Source organism: Hyla sarda, chromosome 2 (genome assembly GCF_029499605.1).
Source record: "Hyla sarda isolate aHylSar1 chromosome 2, aHylSar1.hap1, whole genome shotgun sequence".
NCBI classification, from domain to species: domain Eukaryota; kingdom Metazoa; phylum Chordata; class Amphibia; order Anura; family Hylidae; genus Hyla; species Hyla sarda.
In genome coordinates this window covers 14852053-14875960 of record NC_079190.1, presented here as the reverse complement: position 1 = coordinate 14875960, position 23908 = coordinate 14852053, and the positions used below count along the sequence as shown (strand labels likewise).

The following is a 23908-nucleotide window of genomic DNA, read 5'->3' as shown; positions in this document are numbered from 1 at the left end:
TTTTTAATAGAAGGGATTTACAAATCTGTTTAACTTTCTGGCACCAGTTCATTTAAAAATAAAAATGTTTTCCAGTGGAGTACCCCTTTAAGCATTTGAGCTGACACCTTGTGGCATTCCTGGATGCCTGTTCCTGGACTACCGATATAGTGATCGCGTGAGATTCACTAGATTTGTTTGAATCCTTTAGGCTATGTACAAGTTGCCATTATTAATTGCCCCCATGTAAGAAGAAATAATAGGAGGACAATGAGTTAATATTTTAATGTTTTTTTGTTATATACTTACTATTATGGTAAAAGTCAACTAAATTAAGTCCTATTAATTTTAAAACATTTTTTAGCAAGTATTGGGGACAAAAAAAAACAAAAAACTTTTGCTACGCCCCCACGTAACATATTGCTTTATCTTGATCCCTCAAATAATACTAATGCTTTTCTAAAATCACGTACCTTTTTTTTTTTTTTTTTTTACAAAAGTTTGTGCGTAGATACAAAGTACCTTTACAGCTGGGAGAGACTGTGTGAACAGGTGAATTGCAAGAAATTTATTGCTATATAAAGGTCAGTGCCAGTTCCCAAGACCATAATATGTTCCCCACCCATATTACTACTTTTTCTCCGCCCCAGGTAGTCCCCTTAAAGGAGATATCCAGCCAAAAGTGGTGAGAGAAAGAAAGAGGAAAGAAAGAAAGAGAGAAAGAAAGAGAGAAAGAGAAAGAGAGATGCTCACCATGACTCCACAAGGCATCCCAGCTGATTTGTTTCAAAATCAGACCCCCATAGCCCCCATAAAAAGCCTTTGAAAATCAGCAAGTAACTTCACACACTGGGCTTGTTTCCTATGTAAGAAACAGGGAGGGGCCGCTGTTAGAGTGGGAAGTGAGGGGAGTGTGTTGCTCTCCAGCCAATCGGGGACACAAACATGGCCCATTGAAACTCTCAGCTCTTTGAGCAGGGGAGAAGGGAGCGTGAAGAGATTACGCAAATAATCAGTGTGATAAGATCTCCTGGACTTCCTGCCTGGACAGAAAGCGGGTATGTGCTTGGCAAATATTACACCTCACATTGCAAAGTTATACAACTTTATCATGAGCAGCAATATAAAAAGGTAATTTCATTTGGCTGGAGTTCTCTAAAGCAGCAGTCACACTCCACTGTCAATATACAATACAAGCATTTATACGGCCGGTAATTAGAGATGAGCGAACTTACAGTAAATTCGATTCGTCACGAACTTCTCTGCTCGGCAGTTGATGACTTTTCCTGCATAAATTAGTTCAGCTTTCAGGTGCTCCGGTGGGCTGGAAAAGGTGGATACAGTCCTAGAAGACTTTCCTAGGAATCTATCCACCTTTTCCAGCCCACCGGAGCACCTGAAGGCTGAACTAATTTACGCAGGATAAGTCATCAACTGCTGAGCCGAGAAGTTCGTGACGAATCGAATTTACTGTAAGTTCGCTCATCTCTACCGGTAATGTCAGTGTAAGGCCGTATTCACGCATTCGCATTCATGTCTGTATTGACTGTAATCGATAATGCTGTCAAGTTCATTAGTCCCGCTGTGAGGTTAGGACTTGCATCCGTATTACATGTGTGTGAATACAGCCTAAAGGGAAGAATGAGCTGCCTGGGGCAATTCAGCTGTACAGTAATGCAAAAAACAATAAATCTAATTTTTTTTTTTTGCCAGAAAAATAAGTGTCACATAGGTGACTAAATTCCATAGTGTGAATGGGCCCTAAGACTTTCTTTACTTGCCATGAGCTACAAATTTTGCTGTCATCACTTACCCCATTGTAGTAGCCTAGCCAGGCTCCTATGTTGGGACTCCAATCTATACTATTATGATTTGTGCTAGATGTTGCTTTTATTTTTATATATATATATATATATATATATATATATATATATATATATATATATATATATATAATGTGTGTGTGTTTGTGGTTTACGGGTAGGGGAGGCAAAAAAAATAATTAAGCAGGGGAGGGGCTTCACAAAAGAAAACATACTTCCCTTTTTTAATTTGTAGACTATACAGGACATGAGTTAAAGGGACAAACTGAACAGAAACATGGGGTAAGACACTTTATGGAAATGTATTTTACCTTTATTGACCAATAGTTTCTCTAGAAATATCCACTGGGAAAAGAAAACCAAAATGATGATAAAAAAAAATCCTATTTATTGACTTTGTAATCTATTTAGATGTGAGGATCTGTTTATTTCGATATCTAGGCATTCTCTTAAAATCCAGTGCAAAGCTGAGGTAACAACGTGACTGTGCGCGGGGGAGGGATGGGGCGGAGTCACATATAACTAACGCATAGTAAAGATAAATATCGGCGGGTGTAGGTCAGGAAACGGCTAATAATACGGCATAGACTAAGGCTTTGTATATTTGCATATCTGCAGTGGTGGCAAATATCGAAATGTGTGACTGAGCGTGCGACGGACCGTCATGTCAGCCGACGTGAGGAGAAAGGGGGAGGAGGGTGCGTTCATAGAAAACGCAGCTTCCCCAAATGCGCTGCCGTGGGTTGGCCGAGCGCGAACGATTTATGACTAATCTTCAATGCCTAAACACACATGCAAACGTTGTATTGTTCTATCTACAGAACACTCAGGCTTTCTACTGTAACACTGTCTCACAAATACAACATGTCATAACTAGAGTAAAACCGGACCGCGAGCGGCCCCCTGGCGCCGACTGCATTCGCCAGATGTCGGGTACATAGTGGTGGTGTATTTGTGATTGTCTGGTTGCCCAGTACATGTGGTAGTGTAAAGGTCTCCCTACAGTGCATTATATATATATATATATATATATATATATATATATATATATATATATACACACACAGCCTTCAAAAAAATAAAACAGAAAAAAAAAAAAAAAGACAATGAAATAACAGACACGAAGGTGTTTTGTGCTTTTACAGAAACCGGTGGCTATTATACAACTTATTATAATACCAATAGTTTTCCCACATGAAAAACTAGTATAGCAGCCTTGAAATTCTTTGCAAGTTAAAAACCATGTAACAAAAAGGAAAAAAAAAAAAATTAAAGATAAAAAATTAAACAAAGATTTTTTCCTATGACAACCAACATAAGGGGGGAAAAAAATTTCTGTTTATCGACAATTCTACACTTTTGGAAGACACCTTTGGAAAAAAAAATTAAAATAGAAAATAAAAAAAATTCTGGGAAAAAAAGAAAAAAATCAACTGAAACTAAAGTAATGTCGCAAAGTTGTAAAATAATATGGGTGAAAACGATCTTATGATGATTGTTAAAGCAGAGGAACCTGTGACGGCACAAGCAACAGATACATGGCGGCCATGAAAGGACGCGACGGTGTCTGCGCTCAGCGGTGACGGGAGGTAATGGGAAACCGAAGAGGTTACAGAAAAAAGCAGCTTTTTACAAAAAACACTAAAGAATATTTAAAGTGACCGTTGCACTTTTCGTTGTTTTGTTCTTGTAGACAAACTTGGTGCCGTCGGCCGGTTGTTCCAGCACCGATGTAAGACTTGAGCAGTTTGCATACAATGTTTTACTCCAGACCTGCAAGACACAAATATGATCAGGTTACTGATGTGCAGATGTTCTGTCTGTATGACTTCAGTGCATTTCGGCAGTGTGCTGGGGAAATATGGAGCAGTCTAAGGAGGGGGGGGGGGGGGGGAGGAATACAAAAAAAAAATAAATATATATATACATATATATATGTGTGAAATAGAGCACACCACTGTTGCAGTCAAAACAAATAGATTTATTCCATAGCGTGCAGAGGACTACGTTTCACCGGTCTCACACCGGCTTTATCAAGTAAAAGCCACTTTATTGATAAAGCCGGTGTGAGACCGGTGAAACGTAGTCCTCTGCACGCTATGGAATAAATCTATTTGTTTTGACTGCAACAATGGTGTGCTGCATTCTATTTCACCTATTTGGATTGAGGAACCGGTGGACCCAGGCTCCAATTATGCGTATTTTTTCACCGTATAAGACGCACTTTTTCTTCAAAAAAAGTTGGTGCGTCTTATACGGCGAATACACCCCTATCGCCGCGGTCCCTGCGGCCATCAATGGCCGGGACCCGCGGCTAATACAGGACATCACCGATCGCGGTGATGCCCTGTATTAACCCTTCGGACGCGGCGATCAGAGCTGACCGCCACGTCTGAAGAGAAAGTGACACTAACCCGGCTGCTCAGTCGGGCTGTTCTGGACCGCCGCGGTGAAATCGCGGCATCCCGAACAGCTTACAGGACACCGGGAGGGACCTTACCTCCTTCGACATCCTCACGTCATCGCGCACGCCGTCCCGTCATCCAATAGGAGCGGCGTGCGTAGCCACGTGATGACGGCGACGGAAAGCGAGGATACCGGGGAAGAAGACGTCCGGAGCGACGGGGACACCCCAGGGAAACGGCGACAACTCCCAGCATGCCCGGACAGCCAATGGCTGTCTGGGCATGCTCGGAGATGTAGTTTTGCAACATCTGGAGGTCCGCAGGTTGAAGACCACTGTTGGGTTTAGAATCTTTTTTTTTTCTAGGTTTTGCACCTTTAAATAGGGCGAAAATTACGGTATATATATTCGGCCCCCTTGTCATTATGTTGATTTGATCACCTGTAACTACCTGAAACGGATTACTTGGAACACACAATCGGTTTGGTGAGCCCATTGAAGGGGTACTCCCCTGAAAAACATAATTTTTTAAATCAACTGGTGCCAGAAAGTTAAACAGATTTGCAAATTACTTCTATTAAAAAATCTTAATCGTTCCACTACTTAGCTGCTGTATGCTCCACAGGAAGTTCTTTTCTTTTTGAATTTCCTTTCTGTCTCACCACAGTGCTCTCTGCTGACACTTCTGTCCATTTTAGGAACTGTCCAGACTAGGAGCAAATCCACATAGCAAACCTCTCCTGCTCCGGACAGTTCCTAAAATGGACAGAAGTGTCAGCAGAGGGCACTTTGGTCAGACAGAAAGGAAATTCAAAAAGAAAAGAACTTCCTGTGGAGTATACAACAGCTGATAAGTACAGGAAGGATTAAGATTTTTAATAGAAGTAATTTACAAATCTGTTTAACTTTCTGGCACCAGCTAATTAAAAAAAAATAATAAATAAAATGTTTTCCAGAGTACCCCTTTAAGCCTTGAGCTTCATAGACTGGGGCATCCAATAATGAGAAAAAGGATTTCAGACGGCCAAATGCAAATTGTTGTCCTCTTTGACTCTCCTCTGAATAGTAGCAACATGGGGGCCTCAAAACAACTCTCAAATTACCTGAAAACAAACTTTGTTCAACATTATTTAGGGGAAGGCTACAAAAAAAAGATTTCAAGGGGTACTCCACTGCCCCAGCGTCCGGAACATTCAGTTCCGAACGCTGGGTGTGGACTGCAGGGGTCATGACATAACGCCACGCCTCCTCAACGCAAGTCTATGGGAGGGGGCGTGGTATATATATATATATATATCTATATATATCATTTACCTATATGTTCCCTGTATATATAGGATACCTATATGTGCCCCGTATAAATAATATACCCATATGTGCCCCGTATATATAATCATCATCATCATCATCATCATCAACATCATCAACATCATCAACATCATCAACAACATCATCAACAACATCATCAACAACATCATCATCATCATCATCATCAACATCATCATCATCATCATCATCATCAACAACATCATCAACAACATCATCAACAACATCATCAACAACATCATCAACATCAACATCATCAACAACATCATCATCAACATCATCAACAACATCATCAACAACATCATCAACAACATCATCAACAACATCATCAACAACATCATCAACAACATCATCAACAACATCATCAACAACATCATCAACAACATCATCAACAACATCATCAACAACATCATCATCAACATCATCATCAACATCATCATCAACATCATCATCAACATCATCATCAACATCATCATCAACAACATCATCAACAACATCATCAACAACATCATCAACAACATCATCAACAACATCATCAACAACATCATCAACAACATCATCAACAACATCATCATCATCAACATCAAACATATTGTTATTATAAATATCTAATTTAAAAAAAAACTGCAATCTCCCCTCTAAACCCTCATAGCTCCATAAATGGGGAACAAAAATATATATGTTGTTCTATAGTGGTGCACAGAAGCAACTAAAGTAGATGTTTTTTTTTTTTTTTATTGTAGTAAAAACATAAAACAAAAAATAAACAAATTTGGTAGCGCTGGGTTTGTAATGACCCACAGAATAAAGTGGGTCAGTAATATGAGTAACATGCAGTGAAATCATAAGTGAGAAGAAAAAACAAAAAGCCACAACATACATGGCCTGGTCCTTTAAGCATTACTGTCATTGAATTACATAAGCCAGTGCTTCCCATCCAGTGTGACTCCAGCTGTTGCAAAACTACAACTCCCAGCATGCCCAGACAGCCAAAGGCTGTCTGGGCAATGCTGGAAGTTGTAGTTTTGCAACAGCTGGAGGCACCCTGGTTGGGAAACACTGACATGAGCATTACTGTCAATGAATTACACTTTTAACATGATGCACTGACAGGTCAAAAGTTTAGATCAGTCGTGGTCTCAGTGCTAAGTTATAGATATAGGCAATGCCAACTTTTGACACGTTTGTACGACAGGTCAGACGGTTATTCATATAAGGGTAAATTATTTGAAGGGGATAAACAACATTACATGCACATAACTATGATCTTGTCACAATGAAGGGAGTTACTTGCTGTTCACTAACTGTCCAGCAGGGGTCCAACTACCATCATTTATATCAGCACTAGGACAATACTTACATGGACAGGACAGCCACTTTACCAGTGGGGGGGTACGTAGCTGTACGCTGGGGTCCCTTGGGCTCTGTATGTTGGCACAGAGACGGGGTGTGCTCCTATGGCAGTATGCTGAGGTGTGGTCAGCAATGTACCTGATGGGTAGATGGTAGAATATCAATACAAAAAAAAAAATGATATATATTATATATATATATATATATATATATATATATATATATATATATATATATATATAAACACACACACAGTGTTTCTCCGAAAAGAAGACCGGGTCTTATATTAATTTTAGTCACAAAAAACCCACTACGGCTTATTTTCAGGGTAGGGCTTATTTACGTTACCGTATGTACATTGAACAACATGGCGGTTCCACGGTATTTACACCCCCCCCCCCCATTATCAGCATGTGATAGGCGCAGCTCTGCCCCCCAATGTCCCTCCCCCCTTATCAGCCCAGCGCTGCACCCCACAATCCCCACATCAGGGTACTAATCGTTTGTCACCCGCGAGTGCTGCTTCTCTCCCCCCCCCCCACCACCACATAATTATCAGCCGCTGCGCTTTGTATTCCTGTGCCCGGGCTGCAAATATAAAAAAACAAACTTTAACTGACCTTCGTCCTCCGTTCCCCCGTTGCTAAGGAACCAGCCTCACTGTCCTCCGCTGTTCTCGCTGCGGTCCTGGTGTTGGGAACGTCACAGAGCCTTCAGCCTATCACCGGCCGCAGCGATGTCCTGCCTCGGCCGATGATAGGCTGAGCCCACTGTGATGTAAGAAGTCGGCCGGCTTCTTACATGACAGTGGGCTCAGCCTATCATCGGCAGAGGCGGGACATCGCTGCGGCCGGTGATAGGCTGAAGGCTCTGTGACGTTCCCAACACCAGGACCGCAGCGAGAGCAGCGGAGGATAGTGAGGCCGGTTCCTTAGCAACGGGGGAACGGAGGACGAAGGTCAGTTAAAGTTTGTTTTTTAATATTTGCAGCCCGGGCATTGTCTAGGTCAGTGGTCTTCAACCTGCGGACCTCCGGATGTTGCAAACATTTGCAACATCTGGAGGTCCGCAGGTTGGAGACCATTGGTCTAGGTCTTATTATCGGGGTAGGGCTTATATTGCATCCACCCCGATAATCCGGCTAGGGCCTATTTTCGGGGAAACACGATAGATATTATATATGTGTGTGTATATATATATATATATATATATATATATATATATATATCTAAAAATTTTTATATATATATATGAGACGTCTGTAGCACATTTATACATTATCGTGGTTTGTGGAAGTCTATTAAGTGATTTGAACCTATAAAAGACATGCTGGGAATAGTAGTTGGGGGATTTAAGTACCTGCTGACATGGCCATGGTAGTCCCAGCGACCATGCCCATAGTGACTCCACTGCTCCGCGGTGCAGCTATGGGGGCCGGGTAGATGGCAGAAGGAATGCTGTTTGGTTGGACCACAGTGGTGTGGTGGATGACGTGGGGTTGTGCCGCCGCATACACGGGCTGAGTGTAGTATGCACCCTAGGAAACACAGAAAATGATATATGTCAGAGATACAGCAACACATATAGAGCAGCCAAGATACCATGATACCAGGTCAGCTAAACAGTATGAACTTTAGGGCTGAGACACTGTAGCAAAACTCCAGTTAATGTGCTTAGCTAATAAAGTCTGGGCTGGATGTGACCAGGACAAAACCACAGGACAGAGGTTAATGCCCCCTCTGCACAATGTTTACAGTCAGGGCCGTAAATGTTGGCACCCTGACATTTTTCAAGAAAATGAAGTATTTCTCACAGAAAAGGATTGCAGTAACACACATTTTGCTATACACATGTTTATTCCCTTTGTGTGTATTGGAACTAAACCAAAAAAGGGAGGAAAAAAAAAAACTAATTGGACATAATGTCACCAAACTCCAAAAATGGTCTGGACAAAATTATTGGCACCCTTAACTTAATATTTGGTTGCAGACCCTTTAGAAAAAATAACTGAAATCAGTGGCTTCCTATAACCATCAATAAGCTTCTTACACCTCTCAGCCGGAATGTTGGACTCTTCCTTTACAAACTGCTCCCGGTCTCTTATTGGAAGACGCCTTTTCCCAACAGTAATTATAAGATCTCTCCACAGGTGATCAATGGGATTTAGATCTGGACTCATTGCTGACACTTCAGAACTCTCCAGCGCTTTGTTGTCATCCATTTCTGGGGCTTTTGGACGTATGTTTGGGGTCATTGTTCTGCTGGAAGACCCAAGATCTCGGACACAAACCCAGCTTTCTGACACGGGGCTGTACAGTGCGACCCAAAATCCATTGGTAATCCTCAGATTTCATGATGTCTTGTACACATTCAAGGCCCCCAGTGCCAGAGGCAGCAAAACAACCCAAAACATCACTGACCTCCACCATATGTCACTGTAGGTACTGTGTTCTTTTCTTTGTAGGCCTCATTCCGTTTTCGGTAAACAGTAGAATGATGTGCTTTACCAAAAAGCTCTATCTTGGTCTCATCTGTCCACAAGATGTTTTCCAAGAAGGATTTTGGTTACTCAAGTTCATTTTGGTAAAATGTAGTCTTGTTTTTTTCTGTCTCTGTGTCAGCAGTGGGGTCCTCCTGGGTCCCCTCCATAGTGGGGTCCTCCTGGGTCTCCTCCATAGTAGGGTCCTCCTGGGTCTCCTCCATAGTAGGGTCCTCCTGGGTCTCCTCCATAGTAGGGTCCGCCTGGGTCTCCTCCATAGTGGGGTCCTCCTGGGTCTCCTCCATAGTGGGGTCCTCCTTGGTCTCCTTCATAGTGGGGTCCTCCTGGGTCTCCTCCATTTCATTTAAATGTCGACGGATAGTTTGCACTGACACTGATGCTCCCTGAGCCTGCAGGACAGCTTGAATATATTTGGAACTTGTTTGGGGCTGCTTACCCACCATCCGGATTATCTTGCCTTGACACCTTTCATCAATTTTTCTCTTCAGTCCACGCCCAGGGAGATTAGCTACAGTGCCATGGGTTGTAAACTTCTTGATAATGTTGAGCACTGTGGACAAAGGCAAATCTAGATCTCTGGAGATGGACTTGTAACCTTGAGATTGTTGATATTTTTCCACAATTTTGGTTCTCAAGTCCTCAGACAGTTCTCTTCTCCTATTTCTGCTGTCCGTGCTTAGTGTGGCACACACAGACACACAATGCAAAGACTAAGTGAACTTCTCTCCTTTTTATCTGCTTTCAGGTGTGATTTTTATATTATCCACACCTGTTACTTGCCCCAGGTGAGTTTAAAGGAGCATCACATGCTTGAAACAATCTTATTTATCCACAATCTTGAAAGGGTGCCAATAATTTTGTCCAGACCATTTTTGGAGTTTGGTGACATTATGTCCAATTTGCTTTTTTTCCTCCCTTTTTTGGTTTAGTTCCAATACACACATGGGGAATAAACATGTGTATAGCAAAACATGTGTTACTGCAATCCTTTCCTGTGAGAAATACTTCATTTTCTTGAAAAATTTCAGGGGTGCCAACATTTACGGCCATGACTGTATATATGTATATGAGAACTGACAGCAGAAGATTGTCTGGATGTACATGAGGAAGATTATAGTTACTATGCACACCTACCCTACATATAGACAGTGTGCAATACTTCTAATGGACTGTAGGTGGCGCTCAATACTTCCAATTAGAGCAAGCCTTTTGCGCATGCAGTATGTGAGATATGAGAGATAGATAGATAGATATGAGAGAGATAGATATAGATATGAGAGAGAGAGAGAGAGAGAGAGAGAGAATCGATAGATATGAGAGAGATCGATAGATATGAGAGAGATCGATAGATATGAGAGAGATCGATAGATATGAGAGAGATCGATAGATATGAGAGAGATCGATAGATATGAGAGAGATCGATAGATATGAGAGAGATCGATAGATATGAGAGAGATCGATAGATATGAGATAGATCGATAGATATGAGATAGATCGATAGATATGAGATAGATCGATAGATATGAGATAGATCGATAGATATGAGATAGATCGATAGATATGAGATAGATCGATAGATATGAGATAGATAGATAGATATGAGATAGATAGATAGATAGATATGAGATAGATAGATAGATATGAGATAGATAGATACATATGAGATAGATAGATAGATATGAGATAGATAGATAGATATGAGATAGATAGATATGAGATAAGATAGATATGAGATAGATAGATAGATAGATAGATATGAGATAGATAGATATGAGATAGATAGATATGAGATAGATAGATATGAGATAGATAGATAGATATGAGATAGATAGATAGATATGAGATAGATAGATAGATATGAGATAGATAGATATGAGATAAGATAGATATGAGATAGATAGATAGATAGATAGATATGAGATAGATAGATATGAGATAGATAGATATGAGATAGATAGATATGAGATAGATAGATAGATATGAGATAGATAGATAGATATGAGATAGATAGATAGATATGAGATAGATAGATATGAGATAGATAGATAGATAGATATGAGATAGATAGATATGAGATAGATAGATAGATATGAGATAGATAGATATGAGATAGATAGATAGATATGAGATAGATAGATATGAGATAGATAGATATGAGATAGATATGAGATAGATAGATATGAGATAGATAGATATGAGATAGATATGAGATAGATATGAGATAGATAGATATGAGATAGATAGATAGATATGAGATAGATAGATAGATAGATATGAGATAGATAGATAGATATGAGATAGATAGATAGATATGAGATAGATAGATAGATATGAGATAGATAGATAGATATGAGATAGATAGATAGATAGATAGATATGAGATAGATAGATATGAGATGGATAGATAGGAGATAGATAGATAGGAGATAGATAGATATGAGATAGATAGATAGATAGATAGATATGAGATAGATAATACAGTCCAAAGTATGTAAGTCTTCAGGTGCACGCCGTCATATGGCTCCTAGTCAGGGATACTAAGACTTCAATCCATGTAGAAAGGACGGCAACACACAAGGTTCAATCCAAATAAAGTGCGCTTATTGCATCAGAAATTATTCACAAACATAGATAACTTGTCTACCAGCTGAAACATGTCAAAAGAATGTAGACTAAAACTTAACATTTATTCAGTACTTTTTAAATTGTCCTAAAAAAAACTGGACAGCCAAAGCATAACATACCGTGCAAAAAAACAAAAAAGTGTGTGATACCTTGATGAGATAAAAAGCCTGCTCCAATGTAAACTAGGCAATAGATGCCCTGGTATTACTGATAGGTTTAGGCTGGAATTCCACTTGGTTTTATTGGGGGGGGGGGGGGGGGGGGGGGGGAACGCCAAGAAAAACGCCAAGAAAAACGCCAATTCTGCCACATGGCATTTTTTCGGCCAAAAAGCACTGCGGACAGATGTTAGCTGCAAATCAATGAGAACTCGCAAAATTCTTTTTCCACTTGGCATTTTTCAGTTTGGCGTTTTTCTTTAACTCTTTTTTGCCATTTTTCAGCTCCTTGGCGGTTTTGCAAAAACACAGCATGTGTGGCGTTTTTCTCCCATAGCAGTCTACAGGATAAAAAAAAAAAAACGCCAAGTGGGTTTTAACTTTGGCATTTTTGCAGGTGGTTAGTCACGATTCGGCTGGCTGGAGGTGGATCCTCTGTGCCAGAGAGGGATTGGCGTGGACCGTGCTGGTGGACCGGTTCTAAGTTGCTACTGGTATTCACCAGAGCCCGCCGCAAAGCGGGATGGTCTTGCTGCGGCGGTAGTGACCAGGTCGTATCCACTAGCAACGGCTCACCTCTCTGGCTGCTGAAGATAGGCGCGGTACAAGGGAGTAGGCAGAAGCAAGGTCGGACGTAGCAGAAGGTCGGGGCAGGCAGCAAGGATCGTAGTCAGGGGCAACGGCAGGAGGTCTGGAACACAGGCTAGGAACACACAAGGAACGCTTTCACTGGCACAATGGCAACATGATCCGGCGAGGGAGTGCAGGGGAAGTGAGGTATAAGTAGGGAGTGCACAGGTGATAACACTGATTAGGCCTGCTGCGCCAATCAGTGGCGCAGTGGCCCTTTAAATTGCAGAGACCCGGCGCGCGCGCGCCCTAAGGAGCGGGGCCGCGCGCGCCGGGACAAGACAGACGGGGAACGGGTCAGGTACGGGAGCCGGGATGCGCATCGCGAGCGGGCGCCTCCCGCGTCGCGAATCGCATCCCGGCTGGGAGTGATATTGCAGCGCACCCGGTCAGCAGGTCTGACCGGGGCGCTGCGAATGAGAGGATGCTGCGAGCGCTCCGGGGAGGAGCGGGGACCCGGAGCGCTCGGCGTAACATGGTTTTTATTCTCTTTCGGACTTTAGCGATCCAAAAAAGTGATGGAGATACCTTTTTTAATAAAATTTCGTAGGGTATCATTAAAAAAATAAATAAATGATACAGTAGTGATGGAAAAAATTGTATTTAAAGGAGTTCTCCGGTGCTTAGACATCTTATCCCCTATCCAAAGGATAGGGGATAAGATGCCTGATCGCAGGAGTCCCGCCGCTGGGGACCCCCGTGATCTTGCAAGCGGCACCCCGTTTGTAATCAGTCCCCGGAGCGTGTTCGCTCCGGGTCTGATTACCGGCGACCACAGGGCCGACGGCGTGTGACATCATGCCTCCGCCCGTGTGACGTCACGCTCCGCCCCTCAATGCAAGCCTACGGGAGGGGGCGTGATAGCTGTCACGCCCCCTCCCATAGGGTTGCATTGAGGGGCGGAGCGTGACGTCACACGGGGGCGGAGGCGTGACGTCACACGGGGGCGGAGGCGTGACGTCACACGCTGCCGGCCGTGTGATCGCCGGTAATCAGACCCGGAGCGAACACGCTCCGGGGACTGATTACAAACGGGGTGCCGCGTGCAAGATCACGGGGGTCCCCAGTGGCGGGGCTCCTGCGATCAGGCTTCTTATCCCCTATCCTTTGGATAGGGGATAAGATGTCTAAGCACCGGAGTACCCCTTTAAACGCACTTCATTGGTAATTTGTTTTGTATCCTATGCAAATATATGAAAAATCATGAATCTGGATTACCCTCAGCTCTTAACTGCACTTCATACTACATGTTTACATAAAATTGATTGTAATGAATTAATTGCACTGTGTGGGTGGGATTACTTAAACCCCCAATGTGTGTTCACTTGATAAAGGTGAGAGACCGCAGGAACGTCGCACTTTGTTATGCTGAGGATGCACTTTATTTGGAATGAATTGTGTGTGCTGCCGTCCTTTCTACGTGGATAGATAGATAGATAGATCCTGTTCTTACCTGGGCATATAGGTTCTGCTGTGGGTAGGCACTTCTGATGGGGTACATCGCTGTCTGGTAGGGGTTAGGTGATGGAGAGTACGGTGGTGGGGCACTGTTACTCTGAGCAGGTGGGACTTTATATGGGGTGCCGGCAGTGTACCCTAAAGGGGAGAAAAGAAAAGAAACACCAACTTAATAACCAGAAGGTTTTTTTTTTTTTACTGTCCTGAATTTTGTGCCAATATTTTTTATATATCTTTATAAGGACAGGAACACTTTTTCTAAGCTCTTGTGATCAGGATCCTCACTCCTCTTGTCTCCTCAGATTGTAAGCTCTTGTGATCAGGGTCCTCACTCCTCTTGTCTCCTCAGATTGTAAGCTCTTGTGATCAGGGTCCTCACTCCTCTTGTGATCAGGATCCTCACTCCTCTTGTCTCCTCATAGATTGTAAGCTCTTGTGATCAGGGTCCTCACTCCTCTTGTGTCCTCCTCATAGATTGTAAGCTCTTGTGATCAGGATCCTCACTCCTCTTGTCTCCTCCTCCTCATAGATTGTAAGCTCTTGTGATCAGGATCCTCACTCCTCTTGTCTCCTCCTCATAGATTGTAAGCTCTTGTGATCAGGATCCTCACTCCTCTTGTCTCCTCCTCATAGATTGTAAGCTCTTGTGATCAGGATCCTCACTCCTCTTGTCTACTCCTCATAGATTGTAAGCTCTTGTGATCAGGGTCCTCACTCCTCTTGTCTCTTCCTCATAGATTGTAAGCTCTTGTGATCAGGATCCTCACTCCTCTTGTCTCCTTATAGATTGTAAACTCTTGTGATCAGGATCCTCACTCCTCTTGTCTCTTCCTCATAGATTGTAAACTCTTGTGATCAGGATCTTCACTCCTCTTGTCTCCTCCTCCTCATAGATTGTAAGCTCTTGTGATCAGGATCCTCACTCCTCTTGTCTCTTCCTCATAGATTGTAAGCTCTTGTGATCAGGATCCTCACTCCTCGTCTCCTCATAGATTGTAAGCTCTTGTGATCAGGATCCTCACTCCTCTTGTCTCCTTATAGATTGTAAGCTCTTGTGATCAGGATCCTCACTCCTGTTGTCTCCTCCTCATAGATTGTAAGCTCTTGTGATCAGGATCCTCACTCCTCTTGTCTCCTTATAGATTGTAAACTCTTGTGATCAGGATCCTCACTCCTCTTGTCTCCTTATAGATTGTAAACTCTTGTGATCAGGATCCTCACTCCTCTTGTCTCCTTATAGATTGTAAACTCTTGTGATCAGGATCCTCACTCCTCTTGTCTCCTTATAGATTGTAAACTCTTGTGATCAGGATCCTCACTCCTCTTGTCTCCTCCTCATAGATTGTAAGCTCTTGTGATCAGGATCCTCACTCCTCTTGTCTGCTCCTCATAGATTGTAAGCTCTTGTGATCAGGATCCTCACTCCTCTTGTCTCCTCCTCCTCATAGATTGTAAGCTCTTGTGATCAGGATCCTCACTCCTCTTGTCTCCTCATAGATTGTAAGCTCTTGTGATCAGGATCCTCACTCCTCTTGTCTCCTCATAGATTGTAAACTCTTGTGATCAGGGTCCTCACTCCTCTTGTGTCCTCCTCATAGATTGTAAGCTCTTGTGATCAGGATCCTCACTCCTCTTGTCTCCTCATAGATTGTAAGCTCTTGTGATCAGGGTCCTCACTCCTCTTGTGTCCTCCTCATAGATTGTAAGCTCTTGTGATCATACCCAAAGCACATTTCTAATACTGCTATATGACTGAGTGTGCCCGTCCGTACTGTAGCTCTGGCATTTTATTCACACGTCAAGATGAACAGAACGATAGGACTTGCAGCACTGAATGTCATTGTGGGAGGGCATGGAAAATAGCGACTAAATTCGTGGTCTCAAACTGTGGCCCTCCAGATGCTGCAAAACTTCAACTCCCAGCATGCCCTGTACACCTGGTGGCAGGGACCATTGGGGAGTCAAGCCGGGCCTAGGTTGTCCTAACAGACCAGTGGTTTCAAATTGCGGCCCTCCAGATGTTGCAAAACTTTAACTCCCAGCATGCCTGGACAGCCATTAGTTGGGACTTGTGGGGAGTCAGGTTGGGCGTAGATTGTCCTATTAGACCAGTGGTCCCAAACTGTGCTCCTCCAGATGTGGCAAAACTTCAACTCCCAGCATGCCCGGACAGCCGTTGGCTGTCCGGGCATGCTGGGAGTTGAGGTTTTGCAATATCTGGAGGACCACAGTTTGGGACCACTGCTAAAAATGGAGGAGATGACTCTGTAACAAGCGTTATAGATGTAGGATAAGAAGATAAAATTTTGTATTTACTGAATGCGGCAGAAGAAGCTTGATAAGTCCTGTTCTCCGTCCCGGAATCGACAGGAAGGTGGAACGTGCCCTCGGTGGTACAGGACGAGGAGGGAGTCTGCGGCCAGGCTTGTTTCATCAGGAGGGTAGCTAAAACAAAAGAGAAAGTGAACAGTTTAGCATTGGGCACAAAACGCGTGGGAAAGGACTGCCAAACACTAAACCATGGAGCTGAGACGATAACTAAGAACACACCGAGCAGCCATACAAGCCAGGCAGACAGGGCCGCACAAATACCATCTAAACGAGAAATTAATTCTGCAGGTTTCGGATGAGCGCAGAACATGACTTTGAGGGTGCCAGGGAGCTCGCTGCGATCCAGAATTGGCATCACACGAGCAGCGACAGCCTGACGGAGTCTCACATTGTTTCTGCTGGCAGCTACACAGCCTGTCACTTCTGAATGACGGGCAAATGTGATTCCAAAGGAATACAATTCAGGAGAGGCTTCTGCTGCTGCGCAACCTCAACAGGGAGCTGAGCCGTCAATCACAGGCACTCTCCTGATCTTATGGCCGCTAGGAGCAGGATCGCTTACAGGAGGCAAATATTATAACAGTTCTTGTATAGACCTGACTGTATCACATCATGGAGTACATACATTGTAGATCTACGTGCGGGGCGGCGTCCGTTGCTGCCGTGGCGCTGTGTCTGCGGGCGGGTGCGGCCTATAGACTGGTTTGAGAGGCATTGGGGCCGCTCTGCCAGTGGGTCGCTCCCTCCCTCCCCGTGGGCACCTGTGTCGCGGCGGTGGTGGTCGCCGCCCGGTGCTAGGCCATTTTATGCTAGGGACGTTAGGGACCCACTCTAAATAGGTGGCCTTGACGTGGCGAGTGGGCTTGTACTTTTTGATCAAAAATGTATAATAACAACCTGTTAGTTTTTGATATTGTGCTGAGAAGCAATCAGATCATTATACAAGATTGTAGATGTGCACCATGTCTGTATTCTACTCGAATTCCGTTCTTGTATAGACCTGACTGTATCACATCATGGAGTACATACATTGTAGATCTACACCCCCTGTAGTCACTATTACAGTCCAGTCTATACATTGTAGATCTACACCCCCTGTAGTCACTATTACAGTCCAGTCTATACATTGTAGATCTACACCCCCTGTAGTCACTATTACAGTCCAGTCTATAGATTGTAGATCTACACCCCCTGTAGTCACTATCACAGTCCAGTCTATACATTGTAGATCTACACTCCCTGTAGTCACTATTACAGTCCAGTCTATACATTGTAGATCTACACCCCCTGTAGTCACTATTACAGCCCAGTTTATACATTGTAGATCTACACCCCCTGTAGTCACTATTACAGTCCAGTCTATACATTGTAGATCTACACCCCCTGTAGTCACTATTACAGTCCAGTCTATACATTGTAGATCTACACCCCCTGTAGTCACTATTACAGTCCAGTCTATACATTGTAGATCTACACCCCCTGTAGTCACTATTACAGTCCAGTCTATACATTGTAGATCTACACTCCCTGTAGTCACTATTACAGTCCAGTCTATACATTGTAGATCTACACTCCTTGTAGTCACTATTACAGTCCAGTCTATACATTGTAGATCTACACCCCCTGTAGTCACTATTACAGTCCAGTCTATACATTGTAGATCTACACCCCCTGTAGTCACTATTACAGTCCAGTCTATACATTGTAGATCTACACCCCCTGTAGTCACTATTACAGTCTATACATTGTAGATCTACACTCCCTGTAGTCACTATTACAGTCCAGTCTATACATTGTAGATCTACACTCCCTGTAGTCACTATTACAGTCCAGTCTATACATTGTAGATCTACACCCCCTATAGTCACTATTACAGCCCAGTCTATACATTGTAGATCTACACCCCCTATAGTCACTATTACAGTCCAGTCTATACATTGTAGATCTACACCCCCTGTAGTCACTATTACAGTCCAGTCTATACATTGTAGATCTACACCCCCTGTAGTCACTATTACAGTCCAGTCTATACATTGTAGATCTACACCCCCTGTAGTCACTATTACAGTCCAGTCTATACATTGTAGATCTACACCCCCTGTAGTCACTATTACAGTCCAGTCTATACATTGTAGATCTACACTCCCTGTAGTCACTATTACAGTCCAGTCTATACATTGTAGATCTACACTCCTTGTAGTCACTATTACAGTCCAGTCTATACATTGTAGATCTACACCCCCTGTAGTCACTATTACAGTCCAGTCTATACATTGTAGATCTACACCCCCTGTAGTCACTATTACAGTCCAGTCTATACATTGTAGATCTACACCCCCTGTAGTCACTATTACAGTCTATACATTGTAGATCTACACTCCCTGTAGTCACTATTACAGTCCAGTCTATACATTGTAGATCTACACTCCCTGTAGTCACTATTACAGTCCAGTCTATACATTGTAGATCTACACCCCCTATAGTCACTATTACAGCCCAGTCTATACATTGTAGATCTACACCCCCTATAGTCACTATTACAGTCCAGTCTATACATTGTAGATCTACACCCCCTGTAGTCACTATTACAGTCCAGTCTATACATTGTAGATCTACACCCCCTGTAGTCACTATTACAGTCCAGTCTATACATTGTAGATCTACACCCCCTATAGTCACTATTACAGCCCAGTCTATACATTGTAGATCTACACCCCCTGTAGTCACTATTACAGTCCAGTCTATACATTGTAGATCTACACCCCCTGTAGTCACTATTACAGTCCAGTCTATACATTGTAGATCTACACCCCCTGTAGTCACTATTACAGTCCAGTCTATACATTGTAGATCTACACTCCCTGTAGTCACTATTACAGTCTATACATTGTAGATCTACACCCCCTATAGTCACTATTACAGTCCAGTCTATACATTGTAGATCTACACTCCCTGTAGTCACTATTACAGTCCAGTCTATACATTGTAGCAGATCTACACCCCCTGTAGTCACTATTACAGCCCAGTCTATACATTGTAGATCTACACCCCCTGTAGTCACTATTACAGCCCAGTCTATACATTGTAGATCTACACCCCCTGTAGTCACTATTACAGCCCAGTCTATACATTGTAGATCTACACTCCCTGTAGTCACTATTACAGTCCAGTCTATACATTGTAGATCTATACACCCCCTGTAGTCACTATTACAGTCCAGTCTATAAATTGTAGATCTACACTCCCTGTAGTCACTATTACAGTCCAGTCTATACATTGTAGATCTACACTCCCTGTAGTCACTATTACAGTCCAGTCAATACATTGCAGATCTACACCCCCTGTAGTCACTATTACAGTCCAGTCTATACATTGCAGATCTACACACCCTGTAGTCACTATTACAGTCCAGTCTATACATTGTAGATCTACACCCCCTGTAGTCACTATTACAGTCCAGTCTATACATTGTAGATCGACACTCCCTGTAGTCACTATTACAGTCCAGTCTATACATTGTAGATCTACACCCCCTGTAGTCACTATTACAGCCCGGTCTATACATTGTAGATCTACACCCCCTATAGTCACTATTACAGTCCAGTCTATACATTGTAGATCTACACCCCCTGTAGTCACTATTACAGTCCAGTCTATACATTGTAGATCTACACCCCCTGTAGTCACTATTACAGTCCAGTCTATACATTGTAGATCTACACCCCCTATAGTCACTATTACAGCCCAGTCTATACATTGTAGATCTACACCCCCTGTAGTCACTATTACAGTCTATACATTGTAGATCTACACCCCCTGTAGTCACTATTACAGTCCAGTCTATACATTGTAGATCTACACCCCCTGTAGTCACTATTACAGTCCAGTCTATACATTGTAGATCTACACCCCCTGTAGTCACTATTACAGCCCAGTCTATACATTGTAGATCTACACCCCCTGTAGTCACTATTACAGTCCAGTCTATACATTGTAGATCTACACCCCCTGTAGTCACTATTACAGTCCAGTCTATACATTGTAGATCTACACCCCCTGTAGTCACTATTACAGTCCAGTCTATACATTGTAGATCTACCCCTCCTGTAGTCACTATTACAGTCTATACATTGTAGATCTACACTCCCTGTATTCACTATTACAGTCCAGTCTATACATTGTAGATCTACATTGCCTGTAGTCACTATTACAGTCCAGTCTATACATTGTAGATCTACACCCCCTGTAGTCACTATTACAGTCCAGTCTATACATTGTAGATCTACACCCCCTGTAGTCACTATTATAGTCCAGTCTATACATTGTAGATCTACACCCCCTGTAGTCACTATTACAGTCCAGTCTATACATTGTAGATCTACACCCCCTATAGTCACTATTACAGTCCAGTCTATACATTGTAGATCTACACTCCCTGTAGTCACTATTACAGTCTATACATTGTAGATCTACACCCCCTGTAGTCACTATTGCAGTCCAGTCTATACATTGTAGATCTACACCCCCTGTAGTCACTATTACAGTCCAGTCTATACATTGTAATAGTGACTACAGGGGGTGTAGATCTACAATGTATAGACTGGACTGTAATAGTGACTACAGGGGGTGTAGATCTACAATGTATAGACTGTAATAGTGACTACAGGGGGTGTAGATCTACAATGTATAGACTGGACTGTAATAGTGACTACAGGGGGTGTAGATCTACAATGTATAGACTGGACTGTAATAGTGACTACAGGGGGTGTAGATCTACAATGTATAGACTGGACTGTAATAGTGACTACAGGGGGTGTAGATCTACAATGTATAGACTGGACTGTAATAGTGACTATAGGGGGTGTAGATCTACAATGTATAGACTGTAATAGTGACTACAGGGGGTGTAGATCTACAATGTATAGACTGGACTGTAATAGTGACTACAGGGAGTGTAGATCTACAATGTATAGACTGTAATAGTGACTACAGGGGGTGTAGATCTACAGTCTATACATTGTAGATCTACACTCCCTGTAGTCACTATTACAGTCCAGTCTATACATTGTAGATCTACACCCCCTGTAGTCACTATTACAGTCTATACATTGTAGATCTACACCCCCTATAGTCACTATTACAGTCCAGTCTATACATTGTAGATCTACACCCCCTGTAGTCACTATTACAGTCCAGTCTATACATTGTAGATCTACACCCCCTGTAGTCACTATTACAGTCCAGTCTATACATTGTAGATCTACACCCCCTGTAGTCACTATTACAGTCCAGTCTATACATTGTAGATCTACACCCCCTGTAGTCACTATTACAGTCTATACATTGTAGATCTACACCCCCTGTAGTCACTATTACAGTCCAGTCTATACATTGTAGATCTACACCCCCTGTAGTCACTATTACAGTCCAGTCTACATATTGTAGATCTACACCCCCTGTAGTCACTATTACAGTCTATACATTGTAGATCTACACCCCCTGTAGTCACTATTACAGTCCAGTCTATACATTGTAGATCTACACCCCCTGTAGTCACTATTACAGTCCAGTCTATACATTGTAGATCTACACCCCCTGTAGTCACTATTACAGTCTATACATTGTAGATCTACACCCCCTGTAGTCACTATTACAGTCCAGTCTATACATTGTAGATCTATACCCCCTGTAGTCACTATTACAGTCCAGTCTATACATTGTAGCAGATCTACACCCTCTGTAGTCACTATTACAGTCCAGTCTATACATTGTAGATCTACACCCCCTGTAGTCACTATTACAGTCCAGTCTATACATTGTAGATCTACACCCCCTGTAGTCACTATTAGTCCAGTCTATACATTGTAGATCTACACCACCTGTAGTCACTATTACAGTCTATACATTGTAGATCTACACCCCCTATAGTCACTATTACAGCCCAGTCTATACATTGTAGATCTACACCCCCTGTAGTCACCATTACAGTCCAGTCTATACATAGTAGATCTACACCCCCTGTAGTCACTATTACAGTCCAGTCTATACATTGTAGATCTACACCCCCTGTAGTCACTATTACAGTCTATACATTGTAGATCTACACCCCCTATAGTCACTATTACAGTCCAGTCTATACATTGTAGATCTACACCCCCTGTAGTCACTATTACAGTCCAGTCTATACATTGTAGATATACACTCCCTGTAGTCACTATTACAGTCCAGTCTATACATTGTAGATCTACACCCCCTGTAGTCACTATTACAGTCCAGTCTATACATTGTAGATCTACACCCCCTGTAGTCACTATTACAGTCCAGTCTATACATTGTAGATATACACTCCCTGTAGTCACTATTACAGTCCAGTCTATACATTGTAGATCTACACCCCCTGTAGTCACTATTACAGTCCAGTCTATACATTGTAGATCTACACCCCCTGTAGTCACTATTACAGTCCAGTCTATACATTGTAGATCTACACCCCCTGTAGTCACTATTACAGTCCAGTCTATACATTGTAGATCTACACCCCCTGTAGTCACCATTACAGTCCAGTCTATACATTGTAGATCTACACCCCCTGTAGTCACTATTACAGTCCAGTCTATACATTGTAGATCTACACCCCCTGTAGTCACTATTACAGTACAGTCTATACATTGTAGATCTACACCCCCTGTAGTCACTATTACAGTCTATACATTGTAGATCTACACCCCCTATAGTCACTATTACAGTCCAGTCTATACATTGTAGATCTACACCCCCTGTAGTCACTATTACAGTCCAGTCTATACATTGTAGATCTACACTCCCTGTAGTCACTATTACAGTCCAGTCTATACATTGTAGATCTACACACCCTATAGTCACTATTACAGTCCAGTCTATACATTGTAGATCTACACTCCCTGTAGTCACTATTACAGTCCAGTCTATACATTGTAGATCTACACTCCCTGTAGTCACTATTACAGTCCAGTCTATACATTGTAGATCTACACCCCCTATAGTCACTATTACAGTCCAGTCTATACATTGTAGATCTACACCCCCTGTAGTCACTATTACAGTCTATACATTGTAGATCTACACTCCCTGTAGTCACTATTACAGTCCAGTCTATACATTGTAGATCTACACTCCCTGTAGTCACTATTACAGTCTATACATTGTAGATCTACACTCCCTGTAGTCACTATTACAGTCCAGTCTATACATTGTAGATCTACACCCCCTGTAGTCACTATTACAGTCCAGTCTATACATTGTAGATCTACATTCCCTGTAGTCACTATTACAGTCCAGTCTA

The 23908-nt window shown here is 42.6% G+C and overlaps 1 protein-coding gene across 1 annotated transcript in view; it reads right to left on the bottom strand.

Annotated features, from left to right (window-relative positions):
- Positions 1-1953: 1953 nt before the first annotated feature.
- The window catches only part of FAM168A (family with sequence similarity 168 member A), a 113594-nt gene continuing 91639 nt past the window's right edge, over positions 1954-23908 (bottom strand). The window contains exons 5-9 of the mRNA XM_056561218.1: positions 16573-16701; positions 14252-14394; positions 8245-8422; positions 6893-7023; positions 1954-3575 (exon numbers count right to left, since the gene is read on the bottom strand). Coding sequence (XP_056417193.1) covers positions 6911-7023; positions 8245-8422; positions 14252-14394; positions 16573-16701 — 563 coding nt within the window. The 3' untranslated portion in view covers positions 1954-3575; positions 6893-6910. The remainder of the gene's footprint in view (positions 3576-6892; positions 7024-8244; positions 8423-14251; positions 14395-16572; positions 16702-23908) is intronic.